General features: G+C 59.1%; 10 protein-coding genes across 10 annotated transcripts; 7 read left to right on the forward strand and 3 right to left on the reverse strand.

Moving 5' to 3' along the window:
- Positions 1-2,135: 2,135 nt before the first annotated feature.
- Positions 2,136-2,381, forward strand: EHS24_009184 (uncharacterized protein; the record flags this gene model as incomplete). Its single annotated transcript, XM_028624477.1, has 1 exon — positions 2,136-2,381. The coding sequence occupies one exon, from the start codon at positions 2,136-2,138 to the stop codon at positions 2,379-2,381; it is 246 nt and encodes an 81-aa protein (XP_028475549.1).
- Positions 2,382-2,477: 96 nt separating this feature from the next.
- EHS24_009185 (uncharacterized protein) lies at positions 2,478-4,153 on the forward strand (the record flags this gene model as incomplete). Its single annotated transcript, XM_028624478.1, has 3 exons — positions 2,478-2,547; positions 2,642-2,725; positions 2,817-4,153. 3 exons carry the CDS (start codon positions 2,478-2,480, stop codon positions 4,151-4,153), a joined length of 1,491 nt encoding a protein of 496 aa, XP_028475550.1.
- Positions 4,154-4,318: 165 nt separating this feature from the next.
- EHS24_009186 (uncharacterized protein) lies at positions 4,319-6,194 on the reverse strand (the record flags this gene model as incomplete). Its single annotated transcript, XM_028624479.1, has 7 exons — positions 4,319-4,616; positions 4,670-4,854; positions 4,917-5,126; positions 5,170-5,603; positions 5,693-5,839; positions 5,894-6,102; positions 6,142-6,194. 7 exons carry the CDS (start codon positions 6,192-6,194, stop codon positions 4,319-4,321), a joined length of 1,536 nt encoding a protein of 511 aa, XP_028475551.1.
- Positions 6,195-8,616: 2,422 nt separating this feature from the next.
- On the forward strand, positions 8,617-10,318 carry EHS24_009187 (uncharacterized protein; the record flags this gene model as incomplete). The annotated part of the gene is made up of 7 exons (XM_028624480.1): positions 8,617-8,808; positions 8,870-8,963; positions 9,004-9,056; positions 9,112-9,227; positions 9,267-9,433; positions 9,474-9,699; positions 9,748-10,318. 7 exons carry the CDS (start codon positions 8,617-8,619, stop codon positions 10,316-10,318), a joined length of 1,419 nt encoding a protein of 472 aa, XP_028475552.1.
- A 1,620-nt stretch (positions 10,319-11,938) lies between these two features.
- On the forward strand, positions 11,939-13,691 carry EHS24_009188 (uncharacterized protein; the record flags this gene model as incomplete). The annotated part of the gene is made up of 7 exons (XM_028624481.1): positions 11,939-12,106; positions 12,175-12,271; positions 12,320-12,372; positions 12,451-12,536; positions 12,578-12,611; positions 12,670-12,777; positions 12,828-13,691. 7 exons carry the CDS (start codon positions 11,939-11,941, stop codon positions 13,689-13,691), a joined length of 1,410 nt encoding a protein of 469 aa, XP_028475553.1.
- A 483-nt stretch (positions 13,692-14,174) lies between these two features.
- EHS24_009189 (uncharacterized protein) lies at positions 14,175-16,170 on the forward strand (the record flags this gene model as incomplete). The annotated part of the gene is made up of 8 exons (XM_028624482.1): positions 14,175-14,351; positions 14,450-14,540; positions 14,596-14,648; positions 14,710-14,795; positions 14,876-14,907; positions 14,997-15,092; positions 15,137-15,389; positions 15,429-16,170. The coding sequence occupies 8 exons, from the start codon at positions 14,175-14,177 to the stop codon at positions 16,168-16,170; spliced, it is 1,530 nt and encodes a 509-aa protein (XP_028475554.1).
- Positions 16,171-16,970: 800 nt separating this feature from the next.
- On the reverse strand, positions 16,971-17,759 carry EHS24_009190 (uncharacterized protein; the record flags this gene model as incomplete). The annotated part of the gene is made up of 1 exon (XM_028624483.1): positions 16,971-17,759. One exon carries the CDS (start codon positions 17,757-17,759, stop codon positions 16,971-16,973), a length of 789 nt encoding a protein of 262 aa, XP_028475555.1.
- Positions 17,760-18,411: 652 nt separating this feature from the next.
- EHS24_009191 (uncharacterized protein) lies at positions 18,412-20,440 on the forward strand (the record flags this gene model as incomplete). Its single annotated transcript, XM_028624484.1, has 2 exons — positions 18,412-19,854; positions 19,919-20,440. 2 exons carry the CDS (start codon positions 18,412-18,414, stop codon positions 20,438-20,440), a joined length of 1,965 nt encoding a protein of 654 aa, XP_028475556.1.
- A 459-nt stretch (positions 20,441-20,899) lies between these two features.
- On the reverse strand, positions 20,900-22,480 carry ORC2 (Origin recognition complex subunit 2; the record flags this gene model as incomplete). Its single annotated transcript, XM_028624485.1, has 1 exon — positions 20,900-22,480. One exon carries the CDS (start codon positions 22,478-22,480, stop codon positions 20,900-20,902), a length of 1,581 nt encoding a protein of 526 aa, XP_028475557.1.
- Positions 22,481-22,746: 266 nt separating this feature from the next.
- Positions 22,747-26,338, forward strand: EHS24_009193 (uncharacterized protein; the record flags this gene model as incomplete). The annotated part of the gene is made up of 14 exons (XM_028624486.1): positions 22,747-22,863; positions 22,941-23,019; positions 23,059-23,092; positions 23,150-23,219; positions 23,272-23,589; positions 23,631-23,830; positions 23,869-24,333; positions 24,370-24,486; positions 24,524-24,770; positions 24,811-24,936; positions 25,004-25,057; positions 25,103-25,143; positions 25,183-25,320; positions 25,360-26,338. 14 exons carry the CDS (start codon positions 22,747-22,749, stop codon positions 26,336-26,338), a joined length of 2,985 nt encoding a protein of 994 aa, XP_028475558.1.
- Positions 26,339-26,531: the final 193 nt, after the last annotated feature.

The raw sequence follows: 26,531 nt of genomic DNA on the forward strand, positions 1-26,531 counted from the left end.
ACAGCTCATCCTCGAGATGATTGTTCGCTAGGCTCATTTGCCCTCGTCACCATTACAATGCGGCCTCTCGACTCGCCAGCCACGACAACCTTTCACGACACCCTTCTTCTCACACAGCAAGGCCCCGGCCACGCCATCAGACTGGCATCCAGGGATGACCCAGACTGTACGGCGTGGTTCGTGCATGCCAGGCCAGACGTTGACCTTCGGCCTTTGGCCTCTGGCCTCTGGGTGGGTCGCAGAAGGGCCTTCACATACAGCGATCAGTCACGTGACTGACAACAGGGTGGAGATTCGGATTTGGGCCCCCGGTGACACATGGAGGAGCAAGCACAGAAGTCTGAGCGACACCCTAACAGCCACTCTGCACAGCAACCTGGGGGTAGGGTGTTGCCTGATCACTTTCGATCACACGGCAGGGTGTGAGGCGCCGCAGGGTGTAGTGCACAGGTGCAACTCACGGGGCCCAGTCTGGAGACGACGAGGGTAAGCTCGACGGGCGCTTAGCTCCAGAGTGGCTCTCCTCGACATCGTGGAAAGCGAGTGCGCGATTTCGAGTGCCAACCTCAACGGGGCGGGGTACAATCATCGAAGTGCAGTCGAGGGGAAACATGTGCTGGTATGAAGAACGCGAAGAAGAGAACATGGTTCCATTGCCGTGATGGGGATCTGTTGCGCGTCATCGGCTGACCTGCGAGACTCGATCGAATGCCCCCGCGAATACCAAAGAGGAGGTATGTGTTGTGGATCGAATGCCAAATGGCCACAACCCCAAGTCGCCAAGACGTCGCCATCTCCGGGGTTGCACGCGTTAAAGCCGATGGAAATCCACCCACGCCATTAACTGCTCGCTTACCGCCAACCAGCATTGCACAGCAAGTCCATTCTGGGAGCTGGCGTTCCTTCGATTTGGAAGAGACGGCCGGAGTTGGCACATTGTGGCAGGCATCCAACTCCCCATAGCAACGCGCGTGCCATCTCGAGCCAATCAGACGCGTCCAGGAAACCGAGGCCTCTGAGATGAACGTGTTGCTTGAGACAGTTGCCGCAGGAACCCAGCGTCTACAGCCGCACAAGCCGCACAAGCCGCTCCGTTCACGGCTTTCTGGCGGACATGTGCCACGGCCAGCGGTCGTCTGACCCCCATCTGGATCTGGCCTTGGCCTTTCGGGAGGCGAGGTGACGCCACTGGGGGGGACCGTCGCGGTAACAATAGCAAGTCGGTGTCCTGTCAACCTATCACAGAGGCAAGTGGGTGAGACAAAGAGTACGTCGCAAGGGACCCGGAGTGATCTTCGTTCCCCACTTGCCGCCGGACTGTGCGGCATCGAGTGTGCAGCTGTCCAGACTTGCCTTTCATAACCGTCAATCCGCAGGGCCTCGCGTAGTCGACAAAGGGTAGGCACAAGCACGCGCCGTGCCTTAGGAATCATCCGACACATAAATACACAATATTTGCAATTTCTGCGTACTTGCACGACGATGTTTTCGAATCGCAACACTCCACGCACTACTTTCGATCTCGGTGGGCGAGTTAGGCGAGGCACGAGGTCCAATTATGAGGTGTCGCGTCCCGACATCCCAAGATGATTCGTCGAGAGGCGAGGCCAACCGGGCCTCCGGCCCCGACGTTGGGCCTCCACAGGTTTCATCAGTGGGGGGTGACACTGTAGTCGGGGCACATGGGGGAACATGTGGGCAAGGGTAGAGCACTTAGCTCAGGCAGACCCTAGCAATGAGCATCGGGGGTACACGGGCTTGGTACAGACGACCACGAACGAACGTCAAGCTGTTCACTCCTGCGAGTCACCAGTGGCTGTGCTGGAGTACGTTCAAGGTGGTCGGAGTGGCCGCAGCGTTCGCGCCACATAGAGCTGGCTGGCCGCGGGCTAGGCAGCTTGGCATCGACATTGGCACACATCATACTCGATGTGGGCTCCCAAATGTGTCCGCTGAGGTATGAGACGGGGGGCCAGAATGGGGCGGCTCGGACTGTTCCTGGCCCTGTCCCTTACGTCCAGAGCAACTGGCCGTCGATAGCCGCACAGTCATGTGCCCGTTGGTTGCCATGTTCCCGGCGGCACAGAGCAGGGAGCGCGGCGACCTTCGGTCCGATGACCATCTCCACACTAGGCATGAGCCCCAACTCCACCCCTCACGGGGTACCCGAGCTCCAACAAGGGTTGTATAAAGGCCAGCGCGGGGTTGATCGACTTGCCTCATCCCCAAGCTCAACTCAAAGCAACTCCACCACCACACCCCGGATTTCCCCTCACTCTCAACCAATCAGCTCCAGAGCCGCTCCCAACGCAATCGAAATTGCGCACGCCATCCTTCAACACGCACTCGACATTGGAAAGTCGACACTCATAACCGGCTAGACTCAAGTTTCAGCCAACTAGCTCCGCCGCGATCCGCGTTTCTGCCAACTTCACTTCTCTTCACCACACCACCTCCCAACCACCGCTCCAACCAACATGCCAGGCGGTACTGTCGCTCCTGTTACGGGCAACCCGTTCAAGACGGGTCTGTTCCCCCGGATGTACCGTGAGTTGATAGTTGACGCGGATGTGGCACGTGATCGCCACAATCTACATCTGCGTCCCTTTTCGCCTCTTTTTCTCTCGCTAACCACCTTCAGTTTGGGCCTTCATCCTCGTCACGTCGCTGTTCTTCCTGTGGGGCTTCGCCTACGGCCTCCTCGATGTGCTGAACAAGCACTTCCGTGAGTAGTGAAAAAAAGTGCAGATGTCGATCGACCATGTTTATGGTCGACGAGCATCTACTGGTCCTTGCCCCTTTGCTAACGCCACCAGAAAACGTTCTCGGCATCACCAAGCTCCAGTCTACTGGTCTTCAGGTCGCCTACTTTGGTATCGGTTACTTCTGCTTCTCGCCTGTCGCTGGTTTCGTGCTCCGCCGCTGGGGTTACAAGAAGTGTATCCTGATGGGTCTCACCTTCTACTCGATCGGTGCTATTCTCTTCTGGCCCGTTGCCAAGGCTTCGACCACTTCCACCAACAAGCAGGGTGTGTTCGGTGGCTTCGTCGTCTGCACTGCCATCATTGCTTGTGGTCTCTCGTCGCTTGAGGTCGCCGCCAACTCGTACGTCTCGGTCATGCCCCCTCTCGAGGTCGCCTCTCTCCGTCTTCAGTTCTCGCAATCGTTCAACGGTGTCGCCTCGTTCGTCGGCCCCCTCATCGCCTCCAAGTACTTCTTCTCGAGCGAAAACTCGACCGACCTCTCCAGCGTCCAGTGGGTCTACCTCGCCGTCGCCTGCATGGGTGCCCTTATTGCCGTCGCCTTTGTTTGCACCAAGCTCCCCGAGGTTTCCGAGGAAGCTCTCGAGGCTGCCGTGGAGCTTGAGGAGATGGAGGACACCACCCCCAAGAGGCCCCTCTGGAAGGAGATCCGTGCCACTACCGGTTTCGTTGCGCAGTTCCTCTACGTCGGCGCCCAGGTCACCATTGGCGCGTTCTTCCTCAACTACACCCACGAGAACGCAGGAATCGAGGACACTCGCGGCTCGCAGCTCCTCTCGTACGCCCTCCTCCTCTTCACCGTTGGCCGTTTCGTTGGTGTCGCGCTCCTCTCGGTCTTCACCGCCCCCGTCCTCCTCTTTGCCTACGCCTGCATCTGCACCGTCATTGCTATCCTCATCGGCACTCTCCACGGCATGGGTGGTGTCGCTTGCATCATGCTCATCATGTTCTTCGAGTCGATCATGTACCCCACCATCTTCGTTCTCGGCACGTCTGGTCTCGGCCGCAACACTCGTGCCGGCTCGGCCCTCATCGTCATGGGTGTGTCTGGCGGTGCCGTCTTCCCTCCCATTCAGGGTGCGATTGCCGACCACTTCGGTACCCGTGTCTCGTTCTACCTCGTCGTCCCCTGCTTCATCTACATTGCCCTCTGGGCTGTCTTCATCTGGAACAAGGACGGCCGCCAGTCGACTGTCTTCGGCAACAAGGCTGCCGAGGCCGCTCGCCGCCCCTCGCTCCACGTCGAGAACGGTGTCCTTCGTGTCCACAGCCGCGTCAGCGTTTCGCACCCCCACCCCACCGCCCAGAGCCCGTACGACGAGAAGGCTACTGCCCACTACGACGAGAAGGCCACCGACTACGGTCTCGAGTCGGTCGCCTCGAACAAGTAGATCGTTTGATCTCATTCCAGTACCGGGAAAGGTGCAAATAGGAAAACCCAGTTATATAGTATCTAGGCTCTTGTAAATGTCAAATCATTCTCACTCCACCCACACTGCAGAAGCAATTCGAGGTCCAGTTACATTCCCGTTATACACTGACTACTGGTGAAACTACTACTTCTCAGCGTATTCGCGCACCACTGCGACACCCTTCTCGCCTCCCACGTCGCCCTTGCCATCGTCAACTGGAGTGTCGAGCTGGAGCTCGCGACTGATCAGCTCGCGCTCGCGAGCAGCAGCATCGAGGTGGTCGGTCTTTGCCGTGGGGACGAACCAATGCGTCGTGGCAAAGTAGTGGTCCATCTCCTCCAGCGTGCGGCCACGGGTCTCGGGGAAGAGGGCCCACATGACAAACGCGTTGGTGAAGCCACAAATGACGAAGAGGAGGTAGTACTTCCATCCCACGGCGGCACTGTGCTGGTTAGCCGCAGCTCGTTGCAGACGGCTGGACTGCAGAGGACTCACAATGCGTCGGGGCTGACCTGTCCGATCATAAAGTTCGAAATCCAGCAAGCCATGGAGGTGAGGGCCGTGCCCTTGGCGCGGATCGCGGTGTTCATGATTTCGACGGGGTAAGCCCACGAAATGGGACCGATGCACGCCGAGAAGATCATGTTCCACAGCCAGTTTACGGCCACGAATGCGCGCGCCTGTGACGAGTCAGTTGATGGTGCTAAACCCATCGCGAAGTGTACACCCCAAGCAGACTCACCATCGTCTCCGAACCCTCGTCCTTGTTGAACTTGTAGGAAATCCACATGAGGAAGATGTACAGGAAACCGGACAGAGAGTTTCCGATAATGAGTGGCCAGCGACGACCGGTCTTGTCAATGAAGAGGACACACGACAGCTGGGACAGAATGCCGAGCACACCCGAGAGGGATCCGAGGAGCAGAGTCGTCTCAGTAGAGTAGCCGACAGCCTGCGATTGTTAGATCCGAGGGCGCAAAACGTGAAAGACTCACCGCGTAGACACGAGGAGCGTAGTACTGGATAAACGAGACACCCGTCATCTGCACAGAGAACTGCAGGATCACGCCCAACATGACTTTGCGCAGGTTGTCGGCGTTGCGGAAGATCTGTCCCCAGCCCGAGGTGGTCGCAGCCTCCTCGCGGACTTTTTCCCTCATCTCGTGGAATTCGCCGAGAACGAGCGGATCGTGGACATCACCGTTGGAGTGAAGCTGAGCCAACACCGTAAGGCTCTCTTCCTCGCGTCCCTTGATCATGAGCCACCTGGGGCTCTCTGGGAGCACGAGGGTCACAAAAAGGAGCGGTACAGCGGGTACCATTTGGAAGCCCAGAGGAAGACGCCATTGCAGTGCCGTACCGAGGTTGTTCTTCGTCACACCGTAGCCGATCCAGCTGGCAACACCGCGCCGATGCCAAGGAAAAGCTGCTGGAGCGTGGTCAAACGACCGCGGATGGAAGGGTGGGCTGAAAAATCAGACATGATCATCCCATGAAAGACCTAGAGGGTCGACTCACAGATCTCCGACTGGTACAGGGGCGCGAGGAGCGACAGCTGGCCGATAGCGATACCGGCAAAGAACCTGCCCGCCATCATCATGCCTTTGCCGTTTGCGGCCGTCTGGAGTATACCACCGACGAGGAAAATGGCGGCACCGACGGTAACTATGTTTTGTCAGGGATTTTTTACGCTGCTTCCACCTCTTGAGGTAAACGTACTGGCAATGCGGCGAGAAAAGGCATCGGCGATGAGAGAGGCAGGAATACAGCCCACGAATGCGCCGAGAAGCATACTACTGGTGATGAAGCCGATGTAGTTTAACGTCTGTTTGTCTTTCCCTTCCAAACCCGTAGTACGGAGGAAGTCAGGCGCCTCGAGGACGCTGGCAATGACACCGAGATCATAGCTGAAAAGGATGGAGCCAAGTCTAAGGCGTCAGCCAACATGCCCACGATGCTAGACGCACGCTGCAAAGCACCCGCAGAGCAGAGTGTAGATCTTGGGGGAGAATCGCGCCATGGTAGGTGGAGTTGAGCCCCGTAGTGCCCCGTGGAGATGTAGATAGGGAGTTAAGGGGACCCCCACGCCGGACTAGTCTCTCTTTTTATCTATGTACATACCTCTCGCAGTCCTCGTCTAAGACACACTCGTTACGAAACCGCTTCGATAGACGGCTGTGCGGCTGTTCCCCGGATCGTACACCTTTATCGGCTGTTGAGCCGCGGTGCCAAGAACAACAACAACTCCGGCCTGGTCTCAGCTCAGCCAGCGGCCAGCACGTTACCTTGGACAGGATATCGAAACGGTCACGCGTGCACATTCTCTGTGCATTTAAGCGCCCAAGTCAGCTGTTGTGCAAGGCACCTGCGCAGTTATGGCTGATTTCCCAGCTTCTCTTACCCACCAGAGCGGTTTTACCCACAAGAACGGTCTTCAACGGTGTTGCCACGACAAGGTCCGCACAAATGAGGACGGAGTGGAAACGGGCCGATCGGCCCGCAAGGGGGTCCTTTTGGCCAAGATTGCGTAGCAAGGTGGCACACAAGTCCGAGCGGGTTCACTTCGGGTGAGCTTTAGACCGCCTTCTCCTCATGTTGCTCTCTTTGAACCACAGCGCCAAGGCGGCACAACGGCTGTCATCCACGTGCAGGACAGCCGGGTGCGCATGGTGGATGCGCACAGCCTACGTCTAACGTCTAGCCAAGCTAGTCATTTAGACGAGGAGGTCGCGACTCAATCAGGTGTTCAATCACCATCGTCGTCTCGACCCGCGACGCTACCCACTTGACGTGCAGTGACTTTTGGAATTATGCCCCCGTTGTACTGCTTTGTCTCGCGAGTCCTTATCCGGAGTCGCAGGCTCGCGGTCGCTGGTCGCTGAGGGAGTTTACGCTTGTTTTGCCCTAGAACTCCGCCACCCACCACGTTTATGTTTAATACGCCAAATACAAACATACGACCAACGACGGTCTTCTGCGCAGTTCGACGGGGCCTCGTTGCATTCCCCTTGTCCCTCAGTCATCCAGAGCCGTTGCAAAACGGCGATATCGCCACATTACATCTCGCGCCCACTTTGCCCACGCCGCGGCGCGTGATGACATTGTCTCTCCACAACACATGTCCGCGCCACAGTTCCCAAAGTCGGCGCCAAACCATCGAGTTCATGTCTCTAACCTCAAGTGGTAACCTCTCGTATGTCGGCCCATGCAGAGTACCCTCAGCGAGGTCGAGCAGTGCCGCCAACGGACGTCAGCACCGTGTGTGTGGCTGACCATGATCGACCCCTTGACCAACACCATCGTCACTGTCAACTCCGGTATTTTTCCTCGGTTGCTGTCAGTGCTTTCCATGTGGCATGGGGGCAGCACACACAGCACATGGAGGGCAAGTGTCCTCTGGGTCTCGCACCCCAGCCCTAAATAGCCCCTCCCGCAGGGAGTGCTTTCCACTAAAGGACAACGCAATCAGGGTTCGACTCCTGGGCAGAGGAGGAAGCAGTGCACTGGGATTTATCTGCCCACAGTACATCATCGCCCCGAGGGAAGGGCAGAGCGCAGAGATGGGACGTGAAGATGCAACGGAGGGGATGGCAGGGAGCAAATTGCCGGCGATCCGCCACCAGTCAATTTGCCGGTCTTCGCGCCAGAGCTCCAGAGCGCCAGCGGACACTATACGTTGTGTGGTTCCCGCAGCTGTTCTTGCTCATTTTCGACGGCATGGCCACTTGACGGCTCCTTTGACTTTGCCGTTTGTTTTGGACTGGCCGGACTGGTCCGTCATCCTTGCTGCCATTTACAAAACCTAGCTCGCGCGCGGCCGCTTGAACGCGCTACGTCCTCGGTCCGGGTTCCTATCAACCCATTTCCGATGCGCCTTTCTAGCTAGCTATCCCGCTAGGCATGAGCCACCAGCGGCGCCAGCGAATGACTGCCCCGTTCACGGTGTCTCACTTCGCAAGCCTGTCATCCGCCGCGACCGGACTCTGGCGGCTTGCGTGATGGCGTGGCCTGCATGGCCTGGAACGTTGCTCCTCCACGCTGCAACAGCAGGGGGGGTGAGGGTATGCGGCGTCCGTCTCCCGCATGGGGGAAAGACAAGGAGGCACGACCTTCCGGCGCGCGCACCGCGTTTGCGCGAGGGCAACGAGGGCCACGACGCGGGTACATGGGCAGGCGGTGCATGCTGCATGCGCTGTGCCGAGGACGCATGCGAGGAGCGACGTATCAAAACACACTGCGGATGGAGATTCCGGCACATAGCAAAAGCGTGTTAGCATATGGCCCCAAGCATTACCCCCCCCCCCCCCCCCCAACAACGCCGCACACGGCGTGGCTTGGCACACTGGCTGGAGGCTCGTGCTCACTCTCACAACATCCCACCTTCTTCTTATCAGACACACACCAAACATTCACTACTGAACACCCAGTAACACACCTTCACAATGCTTGGCCGCGGTCTCTCCTCGCTGTCGACCTGGGCGGGCGTCCTTTGGGTCGGCTCGCTCTGTCTCCTCGCAACCACAGTTGACGCGGCCGACTTCAACTTTTGGGTCGATCCAGACAGCGTCACGGAATGTGGCCAGGCGCAGTTCATGTGGCACGGCGGTACCGCGCCCTACGAGCTGACAATCTACGTGCGTTGCGTTCTGCGTATGAGCTGGGGTGGTGGCGAGCTTGACCTGACGCAACCTCCAGTCCGTACTCGGCTCCGCCCAGAGGCTCAACATCACGCGTGCAGAGGTAGCAAAGGACGAGGGCCTCCGCAGGTCGTGGGCTGTGGACTTGACGTGTAGGTCTCGTGAGCACGACCGACCAGGGCTGATCTCTAGACCGTGAGGACGACGTGGTCGTGTTTGTCATGTCGGACTCGAGCGGCTTCGCGGTGAGTTGTTTGTCCGCCGGTCATGGACGCGTACGACGCTGACGAGTAATGTAAGACTGGCGGCGCGTCGGAAAAGTTTGTTGTCGGTCCGCGTGGATCCAACATCACAGCCTCGTGCAACGCTGCTCTCCCGGCCGGCACCACCTCCTCGCAGGCCAACGGTTCTTTCGCGTGGGTCAACAGTACATACGTCATGGCTAACAACACCAGCTTCCAGATTGGGCCATCGGACGACAACCTGGTTCAATGTGCCTATACCAACTTTTCGTGGGTCGCCAACTCTGGACAGACCGTGACCACCCCCATCACATTCGAAGGTGTGATCCCCAACGGCGACGTGGTCCAGTTCCAGACAAACGACACAGCCTCCTGGGCCAGTGAGTGTCTCGCTTCAGGGGCTGTCTGCTGACCCGATAGTGCTTCAGATGGACATTGCCCAGGGAACCGACATGTTGTTTGCCGCGTGGGACTCGAACACGCCCGACTCGCGTTCGGGAGGCGTGTCCACCATCCAGACGATTGTCAGCGGCTCCACGACCTGCATGACCTCCGGCTCGCCATCGTCTTCTGCCCACAGCGGCGGTGCCATTGTACTCAACGCCTTGAGTCCAGCGGAGTATGCTCGCATTCCACACAAGAAACGGTGAGTCGTTTAGCTATCAGGCGTCTGCCACGAAAGCTGACCTGGCAGTCTGAGCACTGGAGCGATCATCGGCATTGCTGTGGGATGCGCCGTCGCCGCGCTCGCAGTCATTGGCGCCCTTATCTTGTTTTGCTGCCGACGCCGCACCAGCGGGCTGGCAAAGAACCGCAGGAACCCCGGCGCCGACGGCTTCCAGGGCGAGCCCTCGACCCCACTGGTGCGCGTTCAGGAGTTCGTCTACAACCCGCGAGACGGCGGCAGCAGTGGCAACCGCCTTGCCGGCGGGTTGGGTCCGGTCGCTGCACACCAGTACCAGCGTCTTGGTGACGAGGAGAAGGACGAAGATCCGCAGGAGCGCCTCCTTGTTGAGCCCACCTATTCGGACACTGCGCTCTCGCCTCGCGGTGAGGCCGACCTGGGCGACATTTCCAGTGCCCATGCCCTTTCTGGCGCGGAGTCTCGCCGCCAGCGTCCCGTGTCGACCGGCAGCTTTGTCCCACAATCCTCCCCCACCGACACCACGTCCTCGACTGCCCACTCGACTGTAGCCAACTACACCGTCGGACAGGCAACTGTTGGCACAGCCGCCAAGGCCGAGCTGCGCGATCCCTCACACTAGGCCTAGGTCCCCGATTGGGCCAGGCGAGAGAAAAGAAGCATGTTGTGTGTGTCATATAAGAGAGAGTACAGGACATTGGCGTAGCAGTAGCCAGAAAGATATAAACTACATGCAGGCACCGTATAACACTGAGACGTGGCCCGTGTGTGCCGATTGGGAGTCCTCGAAGCCAGCTGAACACGGGCTGACAGCAGTGAGCCGGTCGGTATTGCCTGCTGAACCTACTGGGGCGATGTATGTATATGTAGGTCTGCCGACGGGAGTCGGGAGGCAGGGCTGTACCCAGCCTCGTTTTCAACAGCATGGCCGCTCACTTGCATAGAGCTTATTAGTTGTGATCGTGTGACCACAACGCCTGAGACGCGCCTTTAAGGACAGTACCGTTGCTCGTACATTTGGTTTCGAGGGTGTTTGGCAGCTGGCGGCCACACCATCCGGCGGACTGAATGGCTTGCGATTTGAGACGCCACCCTGGACAGCAATGGATAAAATTGTGTTGATCAGGACTTCCAGCATTGTCGTGGGTGAGCACAATGTGTGGGTCGTAGAAGAAGATTGAGAATGACGTATGGCAGAGTACATCGCGGTGCTGGAGCACTGCAATTTTGGTACAGATACACGCTGGGATGTCCATTCAGCGGGGGCCTCCAAGTCGGGGGTTGGCAGTGAGCACTGCCACTGGTCACTGCAACACGCGTCGCAAGTGTATGCGCTTGGCAGTGAAGCCATCTGTGAGGCGTTTCATACCTCGGCGTCCCTAACAGACGCTCGCAACAGAGTCTGTGCAGGGCCTTTATCAAAGGGATCGCACTCGACCGAAGCTACACGTTGGGGAAGACTTGTCCTGCATCAGCCAGCTCAGCATGCATTACTGTACGGTATGTGAACAATACCTGAACATTAGGGAACTTTCTGAACCGAAAGTGGACATCGACAGGCGTTTGTCGTCGGCAGGCGGGCTCCTGTGGAACTGTAGTCTCACGCGTGCCTCTACGATTGCCCGTTGAAACCTGCAAAGATTGCCCGTCCACACCAGCGTACTGCCTCCGTGGGTCACCTTGCGTGTGTACCCGCCGGAACTTGCCAGTAAACGGCTGCCGAGCTTGCAGATCGACCGCGTGGACCTCCGGCTGGTTCAGAACTGGGTGGGATACATACCCTCCCCGGCATCGGCATCGCCAGGTGAAGCCACCGCTCCGTCATTTTGCCTTCCTCGGCGCACCTTGAGACGTGCGTGTTGGGTGCCTTGGAAACCCAACGCAGCAAACTGACGCATACCCCTTTGCACCAGTGGCATGTTGGGAACCGCCTTGACGTCTGTGGTCATGCTGCAGGTCCATTGCCGCTCACACCGGGACTTGGCTTGGTGTCTCCAGGGTGGACAGACCACCGGAATCTTCGGAAACGACTGCTGGTTACGTGGTGTGGCCTCCTCTGCCAAGAGCTGTCCACCACCGCACCACGACTGTATGCACAACACATCCCAGGCCAGCTATATCTTGTCCTTTCCCTTGTCCTGTCCTTCTTCCATCTATTCACCCTTATTACTCCTCGTGTCGTGGTTTTTGTGTGTGTTTGGCCATTTTGTTTGTTGTAAGAGACCCCGTACACCAATCCGAGATGGTCTCAGTATTCGGCAGAGGCTTGATCGTTGCCACCTGTGCTCTGTCTTTGGCAGCATCGGCGTCTGCCTTCAATGTCACCATCGATCCCAACACTGTGACCCAGTGCGGTCCTACCCACTTCCACTGGGCTGGCGGCACCGCCCCATTCTCCATTTCTTGCATTGTGAGTGGTGTGGTGTCTACGAGTGTGGCGGAGATCGGCACGCAGGGTACCCCGGCTGACCCTCGCAGTCCTCGTATTCAAGGCCCTTTATAGTTGAAGTACCGGAAGAAGCCACCCAGACTGTGGACGGCGAGTCTGTCACCACGTTTGACTGGAACCTCCCATGTACGTCTCTGATCGTTCGTGTGCCACGCCCGCTCACGCCAATACCAGTCCCGTATGGTGCTGAAGTCATCTTCTACGTCAATGATGCAACGGGGAATGCTGTGAGTACCGTATCTTTCCGCGCCCCTTCTGGGCCTTGCAGAACTTCCAAGAAGCACTAGCAACTAACAAAGACACAGACCGGCTTGTCTTCAAAGCAGTTCAAGGTCGGCGACCCCCAGCCCGGTGCGTCCTGCACTGTTGGTAAAGAAGGACCGGATTTCTTGTACGTGTCGCCTCGGTGGCGCCCAACTAACTGGTTCCCAGCTTCTACATTGCCCCCGACAACATGACTATTCCTGTAAGTAGGGGGCCTGATGACTCTACGATAATACAGAGCGGCAGCTGACACCTGGCAGCAATGCAGCAGCGTCAACCTGTCATTCGGATTAACGGGTGACCAGATTATCGCGCCCCCACTGACGATCTGGGGAGTCCTACCTGAAGGTGATGTGTTCAAAGTGCAAGTGCGTTCTTCCCCTCCTCCTTTGCCTTGGAGTGTACACTGACTCATCAGACGCACGGCTCAGACATGTGGACGATATGGAACGCCAACATCGAACTGGGCCAAACGTTCGTCATGACTGCGTTTGACGCCCTGGGTCGTATGGGCGGGGCCACCAGGACCCAAACGATCATTACGTCCGGCAACTCATCGTGCATGAGCTCCGCTTCGCCCATGTCCCCCGCCCATTCCGGAGGCGCGTTTGTTGCAAACTACACGTCGGGGTCGGACTTTGACTTGCCCCAAACCGAGACCTCGGGATTCAGTAAGACCGCCATTGTCGGCATCGGTGTCGGAGCAGTCGTTGGTGGGCTGCTTCTCCTTGGTGGCCTCCTGTACTTCTGCTGCAGACGCGACATAGCGGCCGTAATGGACAACAGGCGTAAGCGTAAGATGCGCCAAGCTGGCGACATCGACCTGCAAGACGAGACCCCCGGTAGCGACCGGTTCTTGGTTGAGACGGACTACTCTGCTCCTCCCATCTCGCCATACGTCACCAACCACCACCTGGGCTCGATGCAATCGTTCGACCGGTCCACTGGCATGTCTACTCCATCGGACGCACAGCGTGTCATGTATCTCGGCCAGAACTCTGGGTTCGACGGATCAAGCGTCGGGGGAAGCAGCGTCTCCGCCTCACGCACGGCGAGTGGCCGACCGACCAAGGCTTCCCTCGCCATGCCAAACAACCCACCGTCTGGTTTCCTCCTGCACCAGGACGCTGGCAGGCTGGAGCGTGAGGATGACCCAGAGCTTCATTCTGCTGTGGAGGAGTTGCCGCCCACGTACAACCCGGAATGGGACGACACTGAGACCAATACCTCTGGGCGTCCCAGTCTCGACACTGCTACCAAGCGCAGCCACCACGCTCTGTAGTCTGTGTGCGGTACGATGCGCAATGGTTATGGTCGTGGGGGTTGATGATAGGACTATGATAAGTATATATGTATACCGCCTGCATGAGCGGACCTCAGTAGTGATGTTGATACCAGTAGTGATGCGACAACGGCTTCCGCACGGGCCGTTAGGGCTGGGCCACATTGTTGTCGTTACTTACCACCAGAGAAACGCGGAAACCTGTTCAGTTGTGTATAGAACCAGTGCAGTTGGGCGCAGTGGATTCCACCAGACCTAGACTCTGCTGGATCAAAGAGAGCCGCCCAGATCACCCAAAGCCTGTGCACACAGCCGTCGACAATGGTAAATGACGCACGCTGGGGTCACGCCGATGCTTTCATGCATTCCGACATGTTCGTAAAGGAGGACGAGTCACGCATCCTCCATCAACTTGGACACTTCCCAACTCTCAACGTGCGGTCCATCCCTCAAAACACACGAGAACGAACTCTTAGTTTCACAATGTCCCACCAGCGGGCCGCGGCGTGGCCAGCCGCCGTGGTCGCGTCCGTCTTCGCTGCCTTCATCCCATACTCCTCAGGGTTCCAGTTCACGGTCGACTCTAGCACTGTCACACAATGTGGTCCGACATTGTTCAACTTTACAGACGGCACGCCTCCGTACTCCATCACTGCTCATGTGGGTGTCGTATGACCGCCTGTTTTGGAGGCAGTCTTTGAACGATGACGTTAGCTGTGTTTTGCCACCGCAACAGCACACAGTGCTGACATTGCTAGGGTGTATTTGGACGCACAGTGGTAGTCAGCGTCCCCCAGAATGAGACCGAGACTGTCAACGGCTACAATATCTGGTCATGGGACCTACCCTGTGCGTGAGCTTGTGTCTTCCATGGCCATGGCTGTCGCTGAACTCACCACTCCAGTCGGCACCGGCGCCAACGTCCTCTTCGTCATGAACGACGCCACTGGGAATGCGGTGCGTGCTACATACCCACAGATCACCGCCGTGATGTGCGACACAGCTAATGCTTCTGCAGACAGGCGGCGCATCGCCCCAATACCAAGTGGCGGCACCAGTGTCAGATGCTTCTTGCACGCTGGCACCGCCTGGGGGAGATTTCTGGTGAGTAGTGTACTGTAGGCCGATTCATCTCCCAAGCACAGCTCAGCGTCATCGTTCGGCATATTGACGCCCCGTCTTAGGTTTGAAATCTTCCCTCCAGGCGACAACCTCAGTACGTTGCGCGCTCTCTAGCCTCTGCGGTGCCAGCTGACCTTCCATGAGCCCTATGCGACACGGCCAACTTCTCGTGGGACCCATCAGCTTCAAAGCCCATCACATTCCCAGTGACTGTATTCGGAGTCGTACCAGCCGGCGAGGTGATTACGTTCGCGTCGGAGGGCGCTGACCTCTGGGTCGGTGAGTGCAGCTGGGAGGGAACACATGACTGACAGCCGCTGCAGCAATCCCGGTGGACTGGGAACCGGGCACAAGTATGGTGTTTGCGCTCATTGATGGCACTGGCCGTTCGGGCGGCGTATCCAACCCACAGAGCGTGGGTGTCCAGTCTGACGTCAAGTGTCCCTCCAACACGACGTTCTGGACGTTGACGTCGGCCCAGTGGCCGCCTACCAGCAGCGCCGATACGCCAGTGGGCGCGATTGTCGTCGCTGCTACGCACCCGTCCAATTACCGTCCAAACGTGGGGCATGAAGGGTGAGTTGCATTGACAGGGACGCAGCAACTGACAACCAGAGTCACTTCTGCCACAATAGCAGGGGCAGCCGTCGCTGGCGTCGCTGGTATCGTGCTCGGCGGCCTGGCATTCCTCATGATCCGCCGCCGCCGCCGTACGACTCGCGAACCGGCTCCATGGAGCAGCCCCGGCATCGAGTTCCAAGACGACACTGCAAGCGCTCGCCGACCCCTCATGGCCAGCGTTGCCACCGACGACGGCTCGATGGCCATGACTCCATTCCCAACCGCGGACTGGGGCGACATGTATGCCTGGAGGTCAAGTTCATCCACGTCCCGTACCATGAGTGATACCCTCAGCGACAACAACTTGTACCTCTCGCCAGGCCAGCGCCGGTCGAGTTTCGACCAACGCCAAAGCCCCGACCACCACCCCTTACAGCCACAGCTTACCCGCGACAGCTGCGAGGCGGCGCCGTACGAATCGCCCGATTGGCAGCAGCACGGCGGCGACTTGAGGGCGTACACGAAGGCCCATCTCGCCACTCATCCGCGTTCCCCGCGAGTCAGGCCTGTCCGGTCTCCACGGCTGCCCAGCTTGCCTGATCACGATGACGATGACGCCCACACCCCCCACTCGCCCCCGGCACCGTCACACAGCGCTGGGTTCTTGCTCCACGAGGATGCGGGGCGGCTGGAGCGTCACCAGGTGGACGAGTTGCCGCCCACGTACGATCCCGAGTGGGATGAGGAGCGCGAGCGAAGTAGGTCGACGGGGACTCCGGAGGCTACTGCAGAATGAGGAGGGTCAGGTGCCAAGAGAATTGAGACAGATCGGATTGCTTGTAGACTGCAGAACACTTGTCAAGGGCTTGTGTATGTACACCATGATGTTACTGTACAGCGTTAGATGGAGCTTGCACGTCCAGTGTTTGCGAGGAGGCGGTGAGTCATCGTCCCTCGTGTAAAGGCTCAAACAGCCTGGGTGAGTGTGAATCGCAGCCAATATCCGCGTTAACATCCACATCCATATATCCCGACATCCGCTGTGGGTTCTGGCCAAGTGCACGCGACCGATCAACCAACGACCTTCAACAGCTTTTTCGGTTGCGATAAAGATATGAGCGAGGCATGTCACCGGTGACACACGGAGCGTGCCAACGAGCGACGTGGTCGGTGACTGTCGGAGCCGTTATCGATGCAGTTATCTCGGAGGTTTGGGAGGTCTCATTCCGTCCGTCGGCGGCCAGGGTGGGGGAGTGGAGGGGCGGAGACGGGAGCGGAGGCGCGAGTGGAGGGGCGGCGTGGGTGGTGAAGGGCTGTCCAGTCCACTCTCTGTGCGCGCCAAGCTGCAAGCCAGTGGCCTCGTTGACATTGGATGAGTAGGGGCTTGCATGGGCCCGTGGTTGCTCGCGGCTAGGGAAAGCAAGTTTCGCGGAAGACAGGCGCGACCAAGCGAGTACCCAGGCAATAGCCCATCTCAGCGACGTGTGTGATGTAGGCCGCCGTCACTCCCTCCGAAAGCCGATAGCGGCCAGGCCTCAGGATCGCCCATGCAAGAGTCGCTTGATGCAGCCCGGCACATGCATTGTCGTACATCGCCTACTCGGCAAAGTCGACAGCTGCAACCAGCCAGACGGTGCGGTGGTCGGCTTGCTCGTCGACCCATCCGAGGCCTTCGCGCATGACGCAGTCGTCCAGAGCGGTGCGTGCGCGCATGGCCGGCCATCCAGTACGGTCGCGGACGTCGGCCTCGGTGAGCGCACCGCCCGTCTCGGATGCGAGGACGAGGAGCATGGACTGATCCGTGTCGAGGGCACGGGGCACAGAGCGCACAAATGTTGTGCCGCCGGCCGTGACGAGCGTGTAGCCTGCGCGAAGGGGACCGAGAAGCTCGAGCGCACGCTTGATGTCGTCCTCGGTGAACGCTCCGTCAGCGGCAGCGGCGTTGGTGCGGGCGGCGGTGTTGTTGGCATCGGCCTTTGTCCCGCGACGCATGTGCTCGACACGCTGTATCAACTCGCCCATTTCGATGATCCCGCCGTTCCGTTCGCGAGTGGAGACGCACACATCGACGATCTGGAGTGCGAGCTCGCAGGACCATTCACCGAGACCGAGTTGCTCGGCCCACCAAGCGCTCTTGGCACCGCCGGCCAAGGGGTCGACGCCGATGGCCGCACACATCTTTTGAAACTGGTGTCGGAATGCTGGGTCCTTGCGGATATCGGCACGGTGCGCGGCTGCAAAGGCCACGAGCTGCTCGCGGAAGCCATCGAGCGAGCTCTCGAGGGAGGTCAGTTGTTGAGCGGTGAGGGCACTGCCGAGGGCGTTGTAGCTGCTGGCCTGTGCTGTTTGGCGGGAGAGTCCCGATATGCCTGCCCCCTTGCGCATGGTGACTTATCACGCTATGCACTATCGGTGCGAGGTGTTGCCGGGAGAGAGACTGCGAGACGGAGAGACAGAGAGACAGCAAGTTGGGACAAAGGATGACGGCGGCGATGACGACTGTTGGCTGCTGCCTTCCCCGCACGGTGGGCCGGAGATTTGATCCCGCGGCAGGCGTCGTGCATGCCCCGCCCGATCCGCTCTGTGTGTGAGAGAGAGAAGACGCAAAGGAGAGCGTGGTCGCACAATCGTCCTGTGTGTGCTCTTTCGGTCTCGTTACCTCGTCCATCGCCGCCGCCGCCGTCGTCGTCGTCGACGCTGCCCCGCATCCTCATCACTCTGTCCAGCCAACCGGTGTGCAGACAGCCTCAGCTCTCCACACCACTCCCTTCTTTTCTCTCCACCACCACCCCCCGCCTTATCCCGTTATGCGCTCTGCTTAACCTGGGCCAGTCGCACTGCCAAGCGTCACAGCGGCGCACACATGTCCTCGCCAAGGGTTGGCGAATCACCCCCATCGGTCACGACGACGACGACAACTGCAACACTTTCAGGTGTGCCCGGTGCTCCCGGTCTTCCGGGACAGCCCGGGCACCAGCTTGGCTCCAGCCGTTCATCTCACTCTCCGCAATCATCGATGAGTGAACGTCTTCCGAACATGGCGCCGATGCCTTCCGGCGCAGCCCTGGCCCAACAACTGTCAGCACAGCTGGCCATGGCAGCGACTCAGCCCCGTAGGTCCATGAGTCGTTCGGCACCCACATCTCCAGCAACACGGCCGCACCGTGACCTGGCGCCGTTGTCGACCATTCAAGCCATCGACATTGGGACAGCGCAATCGCACACCGCCGCCTTTGGCGCTGGCCATGGCGGCGGTCTCGCGCCCGCTGCTCAAATCTCACCCGAGGTGCGCGCCCAAGTCCGCATGTCTCCCGAGATGCAGATACGCGCCCTTCGGCACTCCCCGGAGGTTGTCCTCAAGGCCCTCTCGCCCCTCACAATGCCCAGCCAACTCCCACAGGTGCAGCAACACCAACAGCGGTCATACCCCGTCGGCAGCGTGCCTGTGACATCCATGGGCCAGATGCCTCCCATGCCTCAGCGGGGTGTCACAATACCGCAGCCCAACAGTCCGGTGCGCGTCAACCGTCGTCCACGGTCGCGGTCACGGTCCCGCTCGAGAGTGTCGTCTGGCTCAGAGGCCTCGGAGACGGAGGTCGACTCGGACTCTACTTTTGTGCCAGGGCGTGTGAGGCATCACCAGCACTCGCGATCGCAGCCCGACCTCTCGGCGCTTCGCTCGCGAGTCAACGTCGAGGGCTGGGCAGATGGTGTCATGCGCACCCAGCTCGAAGAACGTCGTGCTGCCAACAACAGCCACCTCACCCGCCGCCGGAGCCAGGGCCGCAAAACGCCTCCTCATCGACCTATCCCTCTCGCTGCCAGCACCTCGGTCTCGCCGTTCTCGACAGGAAACGGTGGGCCCTCGGGTCCGCGCCATTCGCCGCGCGCAAGTACCGTCTCCATCCCCCACTTAACCCAGATTCGTACCGACAGCTCGCCGATGAGCTCGTCCGAAGATTCATCACGGGAAGGCAGTCGTGATTCCCCATTCTCAATTCGATCGCCTCTTGGTGGCATGACAGGAAGCGAGGACGCCGACGACGACCTGGAAAGCCTCGACTCGCCGTCTTCTGGATCGCTTAGCTTTTCCCCGAAGGCGCGGACTCGCAACATCGTCCGGCAACGGTCGTTGCCGAGTGACAAACTCAACTCGCGCGCTCTGGGCCTCCTCCTCGAGCCCACGAACAGTGGCGACGAGGTGCCACGTCGCAGTGTCGACCTCAAGGCGGCCATCGTTGAGGCCCGTCTCCGGCGCTCGTCCTTGCGCGGCTACCGTCTCCTGGCCATTGTCCCCGCGTTGTGGGGTATTGCTGTCCTCTTCCACGCCTTTGTGACCGGTGCGCTCTGGTACGACGTCTGGCCGTGGGGTGTCGACTTTAGCCGTGAAGCACTGGAGAGCCTCGTTGCCGGCCACAACCCGTACGAAGGCATCAAGCGCCCAGTCCACCGCGGCGACATGCTTCTTGCGATCGCATGGGTGAGTTCCAACATACACACCGTGTCTCAGCCTCCCAAGACTTTGTTCACTGACAAGTTTTCAGGCGTGGCTTACTGCCCAATTCTGTTTTGGCCTGACTACGGGTCTGACATACCGCTGGCGGTCCTACTACTCTTTGCCATCGACGGTCACGCGCCTTCTGTCGCTCCAGTGTCTCTGCTGGCCAGCCACCTACATCACCCTGTGGTTCCTGGGCCCTCGGCGCCCACTTCTCTCGTGGGTCGTCATTGGCGTAACGACTGGTTGCTCGCGCTGTATCCAAATGTGGGTCACCTCCAACGTCATCTCCGACGAGGACGAGGATGATGCTGGTGGAGACATCACCCCAGGACCATTCCGGCGCGGATCGCCTCAAGCCGGTCCCAAGCCCACCCCTCGCCACGTCAAGGGCTGGCGTGTGTTCACCTACAATCGCCACTGGAACTGGGACCGTATCGCCTACAAGGTCGGTTGGAAAGTCTGTGCCCTCCTACTCATTACGTGCGCGTGGCTCCTGTACCGCCTCGACGAGCTGGAGGATGGGTGGACTCCGGCCGTGCCTCCGTCGGGCGTGGCCTTGGCATGATTTCTCAACAACCACCGGACACTTATCTCACGCTGGCGACTCCTCGTTTCTACCTCTCCTACCTCCGCCACAATGACCCTCTCTGTTTTGTCTTACGAACTCGCACGCGCAGGCGCGGCCGCGTTTCATCCCCTCCCGCGCCTGCTCCACCAACCCCACCACATGGCCCCATGTTCCGAAACTCATAAACCAAACCAACAAACCCAAACATATTCCATCCGACACATAACCCACAACAACAAAAAAACAATCATAAACAAGGCTCCATGATTTCTCACACTGCTGCACTGAGAACGAAGTGTTGGCTCCAGCCACACGTTCCGTTCCCTGCACTTAGCATAGCCCACCGTTGTACAATTAAGCAGGCTGGAATGGAATTTACTGCACATCAATCACCCCGCACCGTTCTGATTGCAGCCTTGTTGGAATGCAATGCACAACCTCCATAATACGTGCTACCTAACCCTCCACGTCCTTCATCTCCTCAAGGATACGCTCAATCGCAGCCTTGCCCAACGGCACCCATGCCCACCGTCCCGTCCTGCCCTCTGCGTCAACCTCGGCGACGACCACGAGGCCGTGGTCGCGGAACTCGCCCATGAGGGCGTTGAACCTGTCCTCTTCGCGAGCGATAAACTTGTCCCTGGCAGTCTTTTGCAGCAGGTCCACATCCATTGCGAACGCCGGCGCAGTCTGTGCTGGCGGGTATGCGGCGTGACTCGTCGTGTCGGGGGGTAAAGCGGCAACCTGCCTCGTGAGGACGAGCTTGAGGAGACGCGCCGCCATCGGCGGGACCGAGCGGAGGATCTGGAGCGCGCCCTCTTCGCTCACGCCCGCGGCGCCGCTCTGGCCCAGCGCGCCGAGAGACGCGGCCGACAGACGGGCGTACGCTAGCTCGACGTCATAGTCGTCAAACGTGGGGACAGAGTGGTAGACCCAGTTGAAGCCGCGAAGCTGGGGCGGGAAGCCGTCTTCGCCCCGTGCGCCAAACTTGTGCGGTGGAGCGTTGGACACGGCAGCAGAGAAGAGGAGCGGGGTGTGCACGTGGTCAAAGGTGCCGATGAGGTGGATGTTGGGACTCGAGGCCAGGAGGGCGAGAGCGGAGAGGGCACGGGGTGTGCGGAGGGCCGGAGCGTCAATGTTGTGCAGGACGAGGAAGAGCGGGTGCGTGTCCTCGTCCTTGGAGAAGTGGGCATAGACGCGGTGCGCGGCGCGCTCGAGCGGACCAGCGGCTGGTGGTGCTACTGCGTCGGGAATCCCAAGGTTGTCTTCCAACGCGGCCAGGACGTCGCGCAGGCCCAGGCCGGGGAAATGGCCATTGACAACCGCACAGTGTCCGCGAGTGGCCAGCTCGGAACGGACAAAGTTGTTGACGGTACGACGTTTGCTGCCGTATCCATACAGGAGGATGTTGAAGCCCGCCTCGAGCTCGGCTGCCCACTGAGGAAACTTTTGCTCGGCAACCTCCATGGCGCGCTTGACGCGAGGGTCGGGTCCACGCGCGCCGTTGGCTGCGGCTTCGTATTCTGCCTGGCTGAGTGGTCGTGCGAGGGCCGCATACGATAACCCAGATGTGCGCGCCGCACGCGATGCGTTGAGGAAATACGTGTCGGCACGGGTTTGCCTCAAAAACCCCTCGTCTACCTCAGTAGCTGTTGTGGCCTTGGCTTTGCCCTTGTCCTTTGACGGCGTTGCAGTCGCGCCGCGTTTGCGAGGGGTCGGAGTTGCTGATGCGGCGGGCTTGCGCTTGTTGCGACTGGGCGTGCCTACCAGTCCACGACGGCCCGGGGTGCGTGTGTTCTCGTCTTCGTCATCTTCGGATTCAGCATCAATCTCGTGCTCGCCCTCGTCGCTGTCCGAGTGCTCTGAACCGCTTGGTGATGACCCGCGATCACGGTCGGCGTAGCCCGTCAGGAAGGAGACAAGGTGCGACGCCGACGCTTCCTCGTCGTCCGCTGGTGGAGGAGACTTGCGAGTTGGAGACGAAGTACCGACCTCAGAGCTGTTGCTCCGAATGCGTTTACGGGCCGGCGGCGGCATTGTCGTTGGAAGACTTTTGGGAAACGAGCGAGTGAGCAGTTGAAAGAAGCCGTCAACTTTGTTGATGTCACTGCCCTTGTAACGTGGTGGCTTTTTACTTTTGTTTTGATTTCGTGCGGCTGTTTCAAATACGCGTCACGTGTAGATTAATATAATTTGATTCCGCTAATTTGCTTTATGGGGTGGAGGTACGCGAAAGATGACGGTGTTGCACGCGTCGCGCTTCTCATCTTCAACAACACCCACATTCACGCAACACCACCACCATGCCCGCGTCCCCTAGCAAAGGCAGGGGATCGAGCCCGGCCAAACCAAGCCAGGATAAGCCCAAGACGACAAAGAAGAAGGACGACAAGCCCGCTGGTGCAGACATTCGTAGCTTTGTGAGTTTGGACAGCGGATGACAGGCGCGTCGCCGCTCGGACATTGGCGCGGGATGTCAACCACTAACGTGACTTAGTTTGGCGGCGGCTCTCAGCCAAAGAAGCCTGCCCCACCTCCCAAGGCCAAGGGAACTGACGACGAGCCCATTGAGATTGGTATGTACATCCCCCAAGCCTAACTCACACCGTACGCAGACCTGAGCGACGACGAGCCAGTAAAGACCAAGCCGTGAGTGTGGATCATCACCGGTTGACTAACCCGTATGGTGAGACTGACAATGCACAGTGCTGCGCCCAAGCCCAAGGCCGCTGCTACCACCAGCAAGCATTTCCCCGCCGCCGCCGCGTCCTCTTCAGTGCGTTCCACCTCGTGTCCTCATCTCCACAGACACTTACACTGTTTAACAGAAGCGCGCCATCTCTATCGAGTCCAGCCCCGAACCTACGCCTGTTAAGAAGGCCCCAGCAAAGCCCACTGCCTCTGCCAGCAAGGCTGCTTCGACGTCCAAGGCGGCCGCTTCGTCTAGCAAGCCCGCCTCGTCCTCAAAGTCTGCTGCCAAGGTGCCGACGAAGCGCAAGACCCCCTTGTCTGATGATGATGAGGACGACACGCCCGTCAAGCCCAAGAAGCGTGTTGTAAAGCGTTCAGTCAGCGAGTCGTCGGATAGCGAGTATGAGAAGCCCAAGCCGGCTGCTCGCAAGGCTGCTCCCAAGGGAAGGAAACCGGTGGGTAACGGCTCACAATCCTAATATGTCTAACCCGCCAGCTTGTCTCGAGCGACAGTGACAGCGAGGAGGAAGAAGAGATCGAGGTCAAGCCCAAGAAGAAGGCTCCTGCAAAGGCACCTGCCAAGCCCAAGGCTGCGCCCAAGACGACCCCCAAGGCCGCGGCCGCCAAGGGTAAGGCCAAGGCCAAAAAGGACGACGACGACGAGGGCGAGGAAGAGGAGAAGAAGCCCAAAGTCAAGTGGGTTCTTTAGGCGTTGCCAGTTCTAACCCACACAGCTGGGCTGCCATCGCGGCCTCTCGCGCCGCAGGTCCCCGGGCCCCCGGGTCCAAGGTCATCCCCGACGGCCAACCCGGAGCTCTGGCTGGCCTCACTCTGGTCTTTACTGGAGAGCTCGAGTCTCTGGGCCGCGACGACGCTATTGAGCTCGCAAAGCGCTACATGGCCAAGGTCACGGGTGCTCCTTCAGGCAAGACGAGCTATGTTGTTGTCGGCGAAAACGCCGGCCAGTCCAAGCTCGACAAGATCAAGAAGACCGGCACGCCCACTATCACCGAGGACGAGTTCCTCGACCTCATCGCCACGCGTACCGGTGTGCTTGACGATAAGCAAAAGGCTGCCGTGGCCAAGGCGGACAAAAAAGTCATGGATGATGCTCGGGAGCTGGAGCTCAGGGAGAAGGAGGCTGAGAAGCTTCGTAAGAGGAAGGAGGCTGCTCTGGAGGGCACTGGCCTTGCTACCAAGTGGGTGTTCACCCCGGCGATGTTCTAACCCGGCAGGAAAATCACACCAGTCTCGGCTCAGCTCTGGACGACCAAGTATGCCCCGCAGACTGTCAAGGAGATCTGTGGAAACAAGGGCCAGGTGGAGAAGCTCGGCATCTGGCTTAACGACTGGTGAGCTGGCAGTCGTATGTCGGAAGCTGACAACCAGGTCCAAGTACTACTCGTCGGGATTCAAGAAGCCCGGCAAGGATGGCGGTGGCTTATACCGCGCGGTGCTCATCTCTGGTCCTCCCGGCATTGGCAAAACCACCTCGGCTCACCTCATGGCCAAGGCTGCGGGCTACACACCCATCGAGCTCAACGCTAGTGACGCTCGTAGCAAGAAGCTCATTGAAAACGCGACCAACATTGACAACACTTCGCTCGATGGTTTCTTCCAGGGCAAGGGAATGCAGGTGGGTAACTACTGTGTCGAGACTTGTCTGACCCATGAAGAGCACCACTGTCGCGGACGTCCATGTCGGCAAGCGAACCTGTCTCATCATGGACGAGGTCGACGGAATGTCTGCCGGTGACCGTGGTGGTGTTGGTGCCATGAACGCGCTCATCAAGAAGACCAAGGTAGGCCCCTAGACCAGATGATGCCTAACATGCAGATCCCCATGGTCCTCATTTGCAACGACCGCAGCTTGCAGAAGATGAAGCCTCTGCAGAGCACCACTTGGAACCTTCCCTTCAGGAGGTAGGCGCAGATGAGCCGTCAAGTTGCTAACGACCAAGGCCACAGGCTGCGGAGATCCGTTCTCGCATCCTCTCCATTCTGCACAGGTAGGTCCTTGAAAGCCCAGTACGTTTCTAACCTACCAGGGAGAAACTCAAGGTTCCGACCAACGTTGTGGACCAGCTTGTCGGTGGTGCCGGCTCGGACATTCGCCAGGTCCTCAACATGCTCTCCACGTTCAAGCTGGGCAAGAGCGAGATGGACTTTGACGAAGGCAAGGAGATGTAAGTTGACCTGTTTCCGGATAAAGCTGACGTGTCCAGCCTCAAGGTGAACGAGAAGAACACCATCATGACGCCGTTTACCATTACCGAGAAGCTCACTGGACCGTATGCGTTCTCTCGTACCAACAAGCAGACCCTGGGCGAAAAGATGGAGCTCTTCTTCCACGACATTTCGTTTGTGCCACTCTTCATCCAGGAGCACTATGCCAAGACGAACCCAGCCTTGGTCGGCAACCTCGATGGCCCCGACCGCACGCTCAAGCACCTCGAGCTGCTCTCCAAGGCGGCAGACTCGATCTCGGACGGCGACATTGTCGACCGCATGATCCACGGTAGCGAGCAGCACTGGTCACTGCTCCCCTTCCACGCCGTCACCTCTGCCATTATCCCTTCGTCCAGCATCTATGGTCCTATCCGTCAAGACAACAAGGGCGGCGGCGGTGGCTGGGGTCCTAGCTTCCCACAATGGCTTGGCCAAAACTCCAAGCAGGGCAAGCTCGGCCGCCAGCTGACCGACATTCAGATCCGTATGCGTCTCTGCGTCTCGGGCGGCCGCGACGAAATCCGTCAACAGTACATGCCCCTCTTGGCCAACAAGATTGTGCTCCCACTCACGGGCAAGAACGGCGCGGACGCGATCGACGGCGTGATAGAGACGATGGACGAGTACTATCTGACCAAGGACGACTGGGACGCGTTCGTCGAGCTGGGCGTGGACACGATGAAGGAGGACGACATCCTCAAGAAGATTCCCACGGCCACCAAGTCGGCGTTCACGCGCACGTACAACAAGATGGACCACCACGTCGCGTTCCACAAGGGCGACATGTTTGCCGCTTCCAAGAAGAAGATTGCCGATACCGGTCCGGCACCGGACAATGACGAGGTGTTTGAGGAAGAAGACGCGCCGCCGCCCGAGGACGAGGACGAGGCGGTCGACGAAGACGTCAATGACTATACAAAGGACAAGCTCATCAAGGCTGTCAAGCCCAAGGGCAAGGGCAAGGCTAAGAAGTAGGGTGTGGTGTAGAGCGAGTTACGCGAGTGGGTCAGGGGGCGGGCGGCCAGAGAGGCAGCAAGCAGCAGTATTCTATGTGGTCTTGTACACAAAGCAGTCGAGTAGCATAGCCATGATATACCAGTTCTGTGTTCCTTCAGCTTTGGTCCTACTGCACGTGTGATTTCCAGTGCGCCTCGAGGCCGCGGGGTCA

Source organism: Apiotrichum porosum, assembly GCF_003942205.1.
Source record: "Apiotrichum porosum strain DSM 27194 chromosome Unknown scaffold_8, whole genome shotgun sequence".
NCBI classification, from domain to species: domain Eukaryota; kingdom Fungi; phylum Basidiomycota; class Tremellomycetes; order Trichosporonales; family Trichosporonaceae; genus Apiotrichum; species Apiotrichum porosum.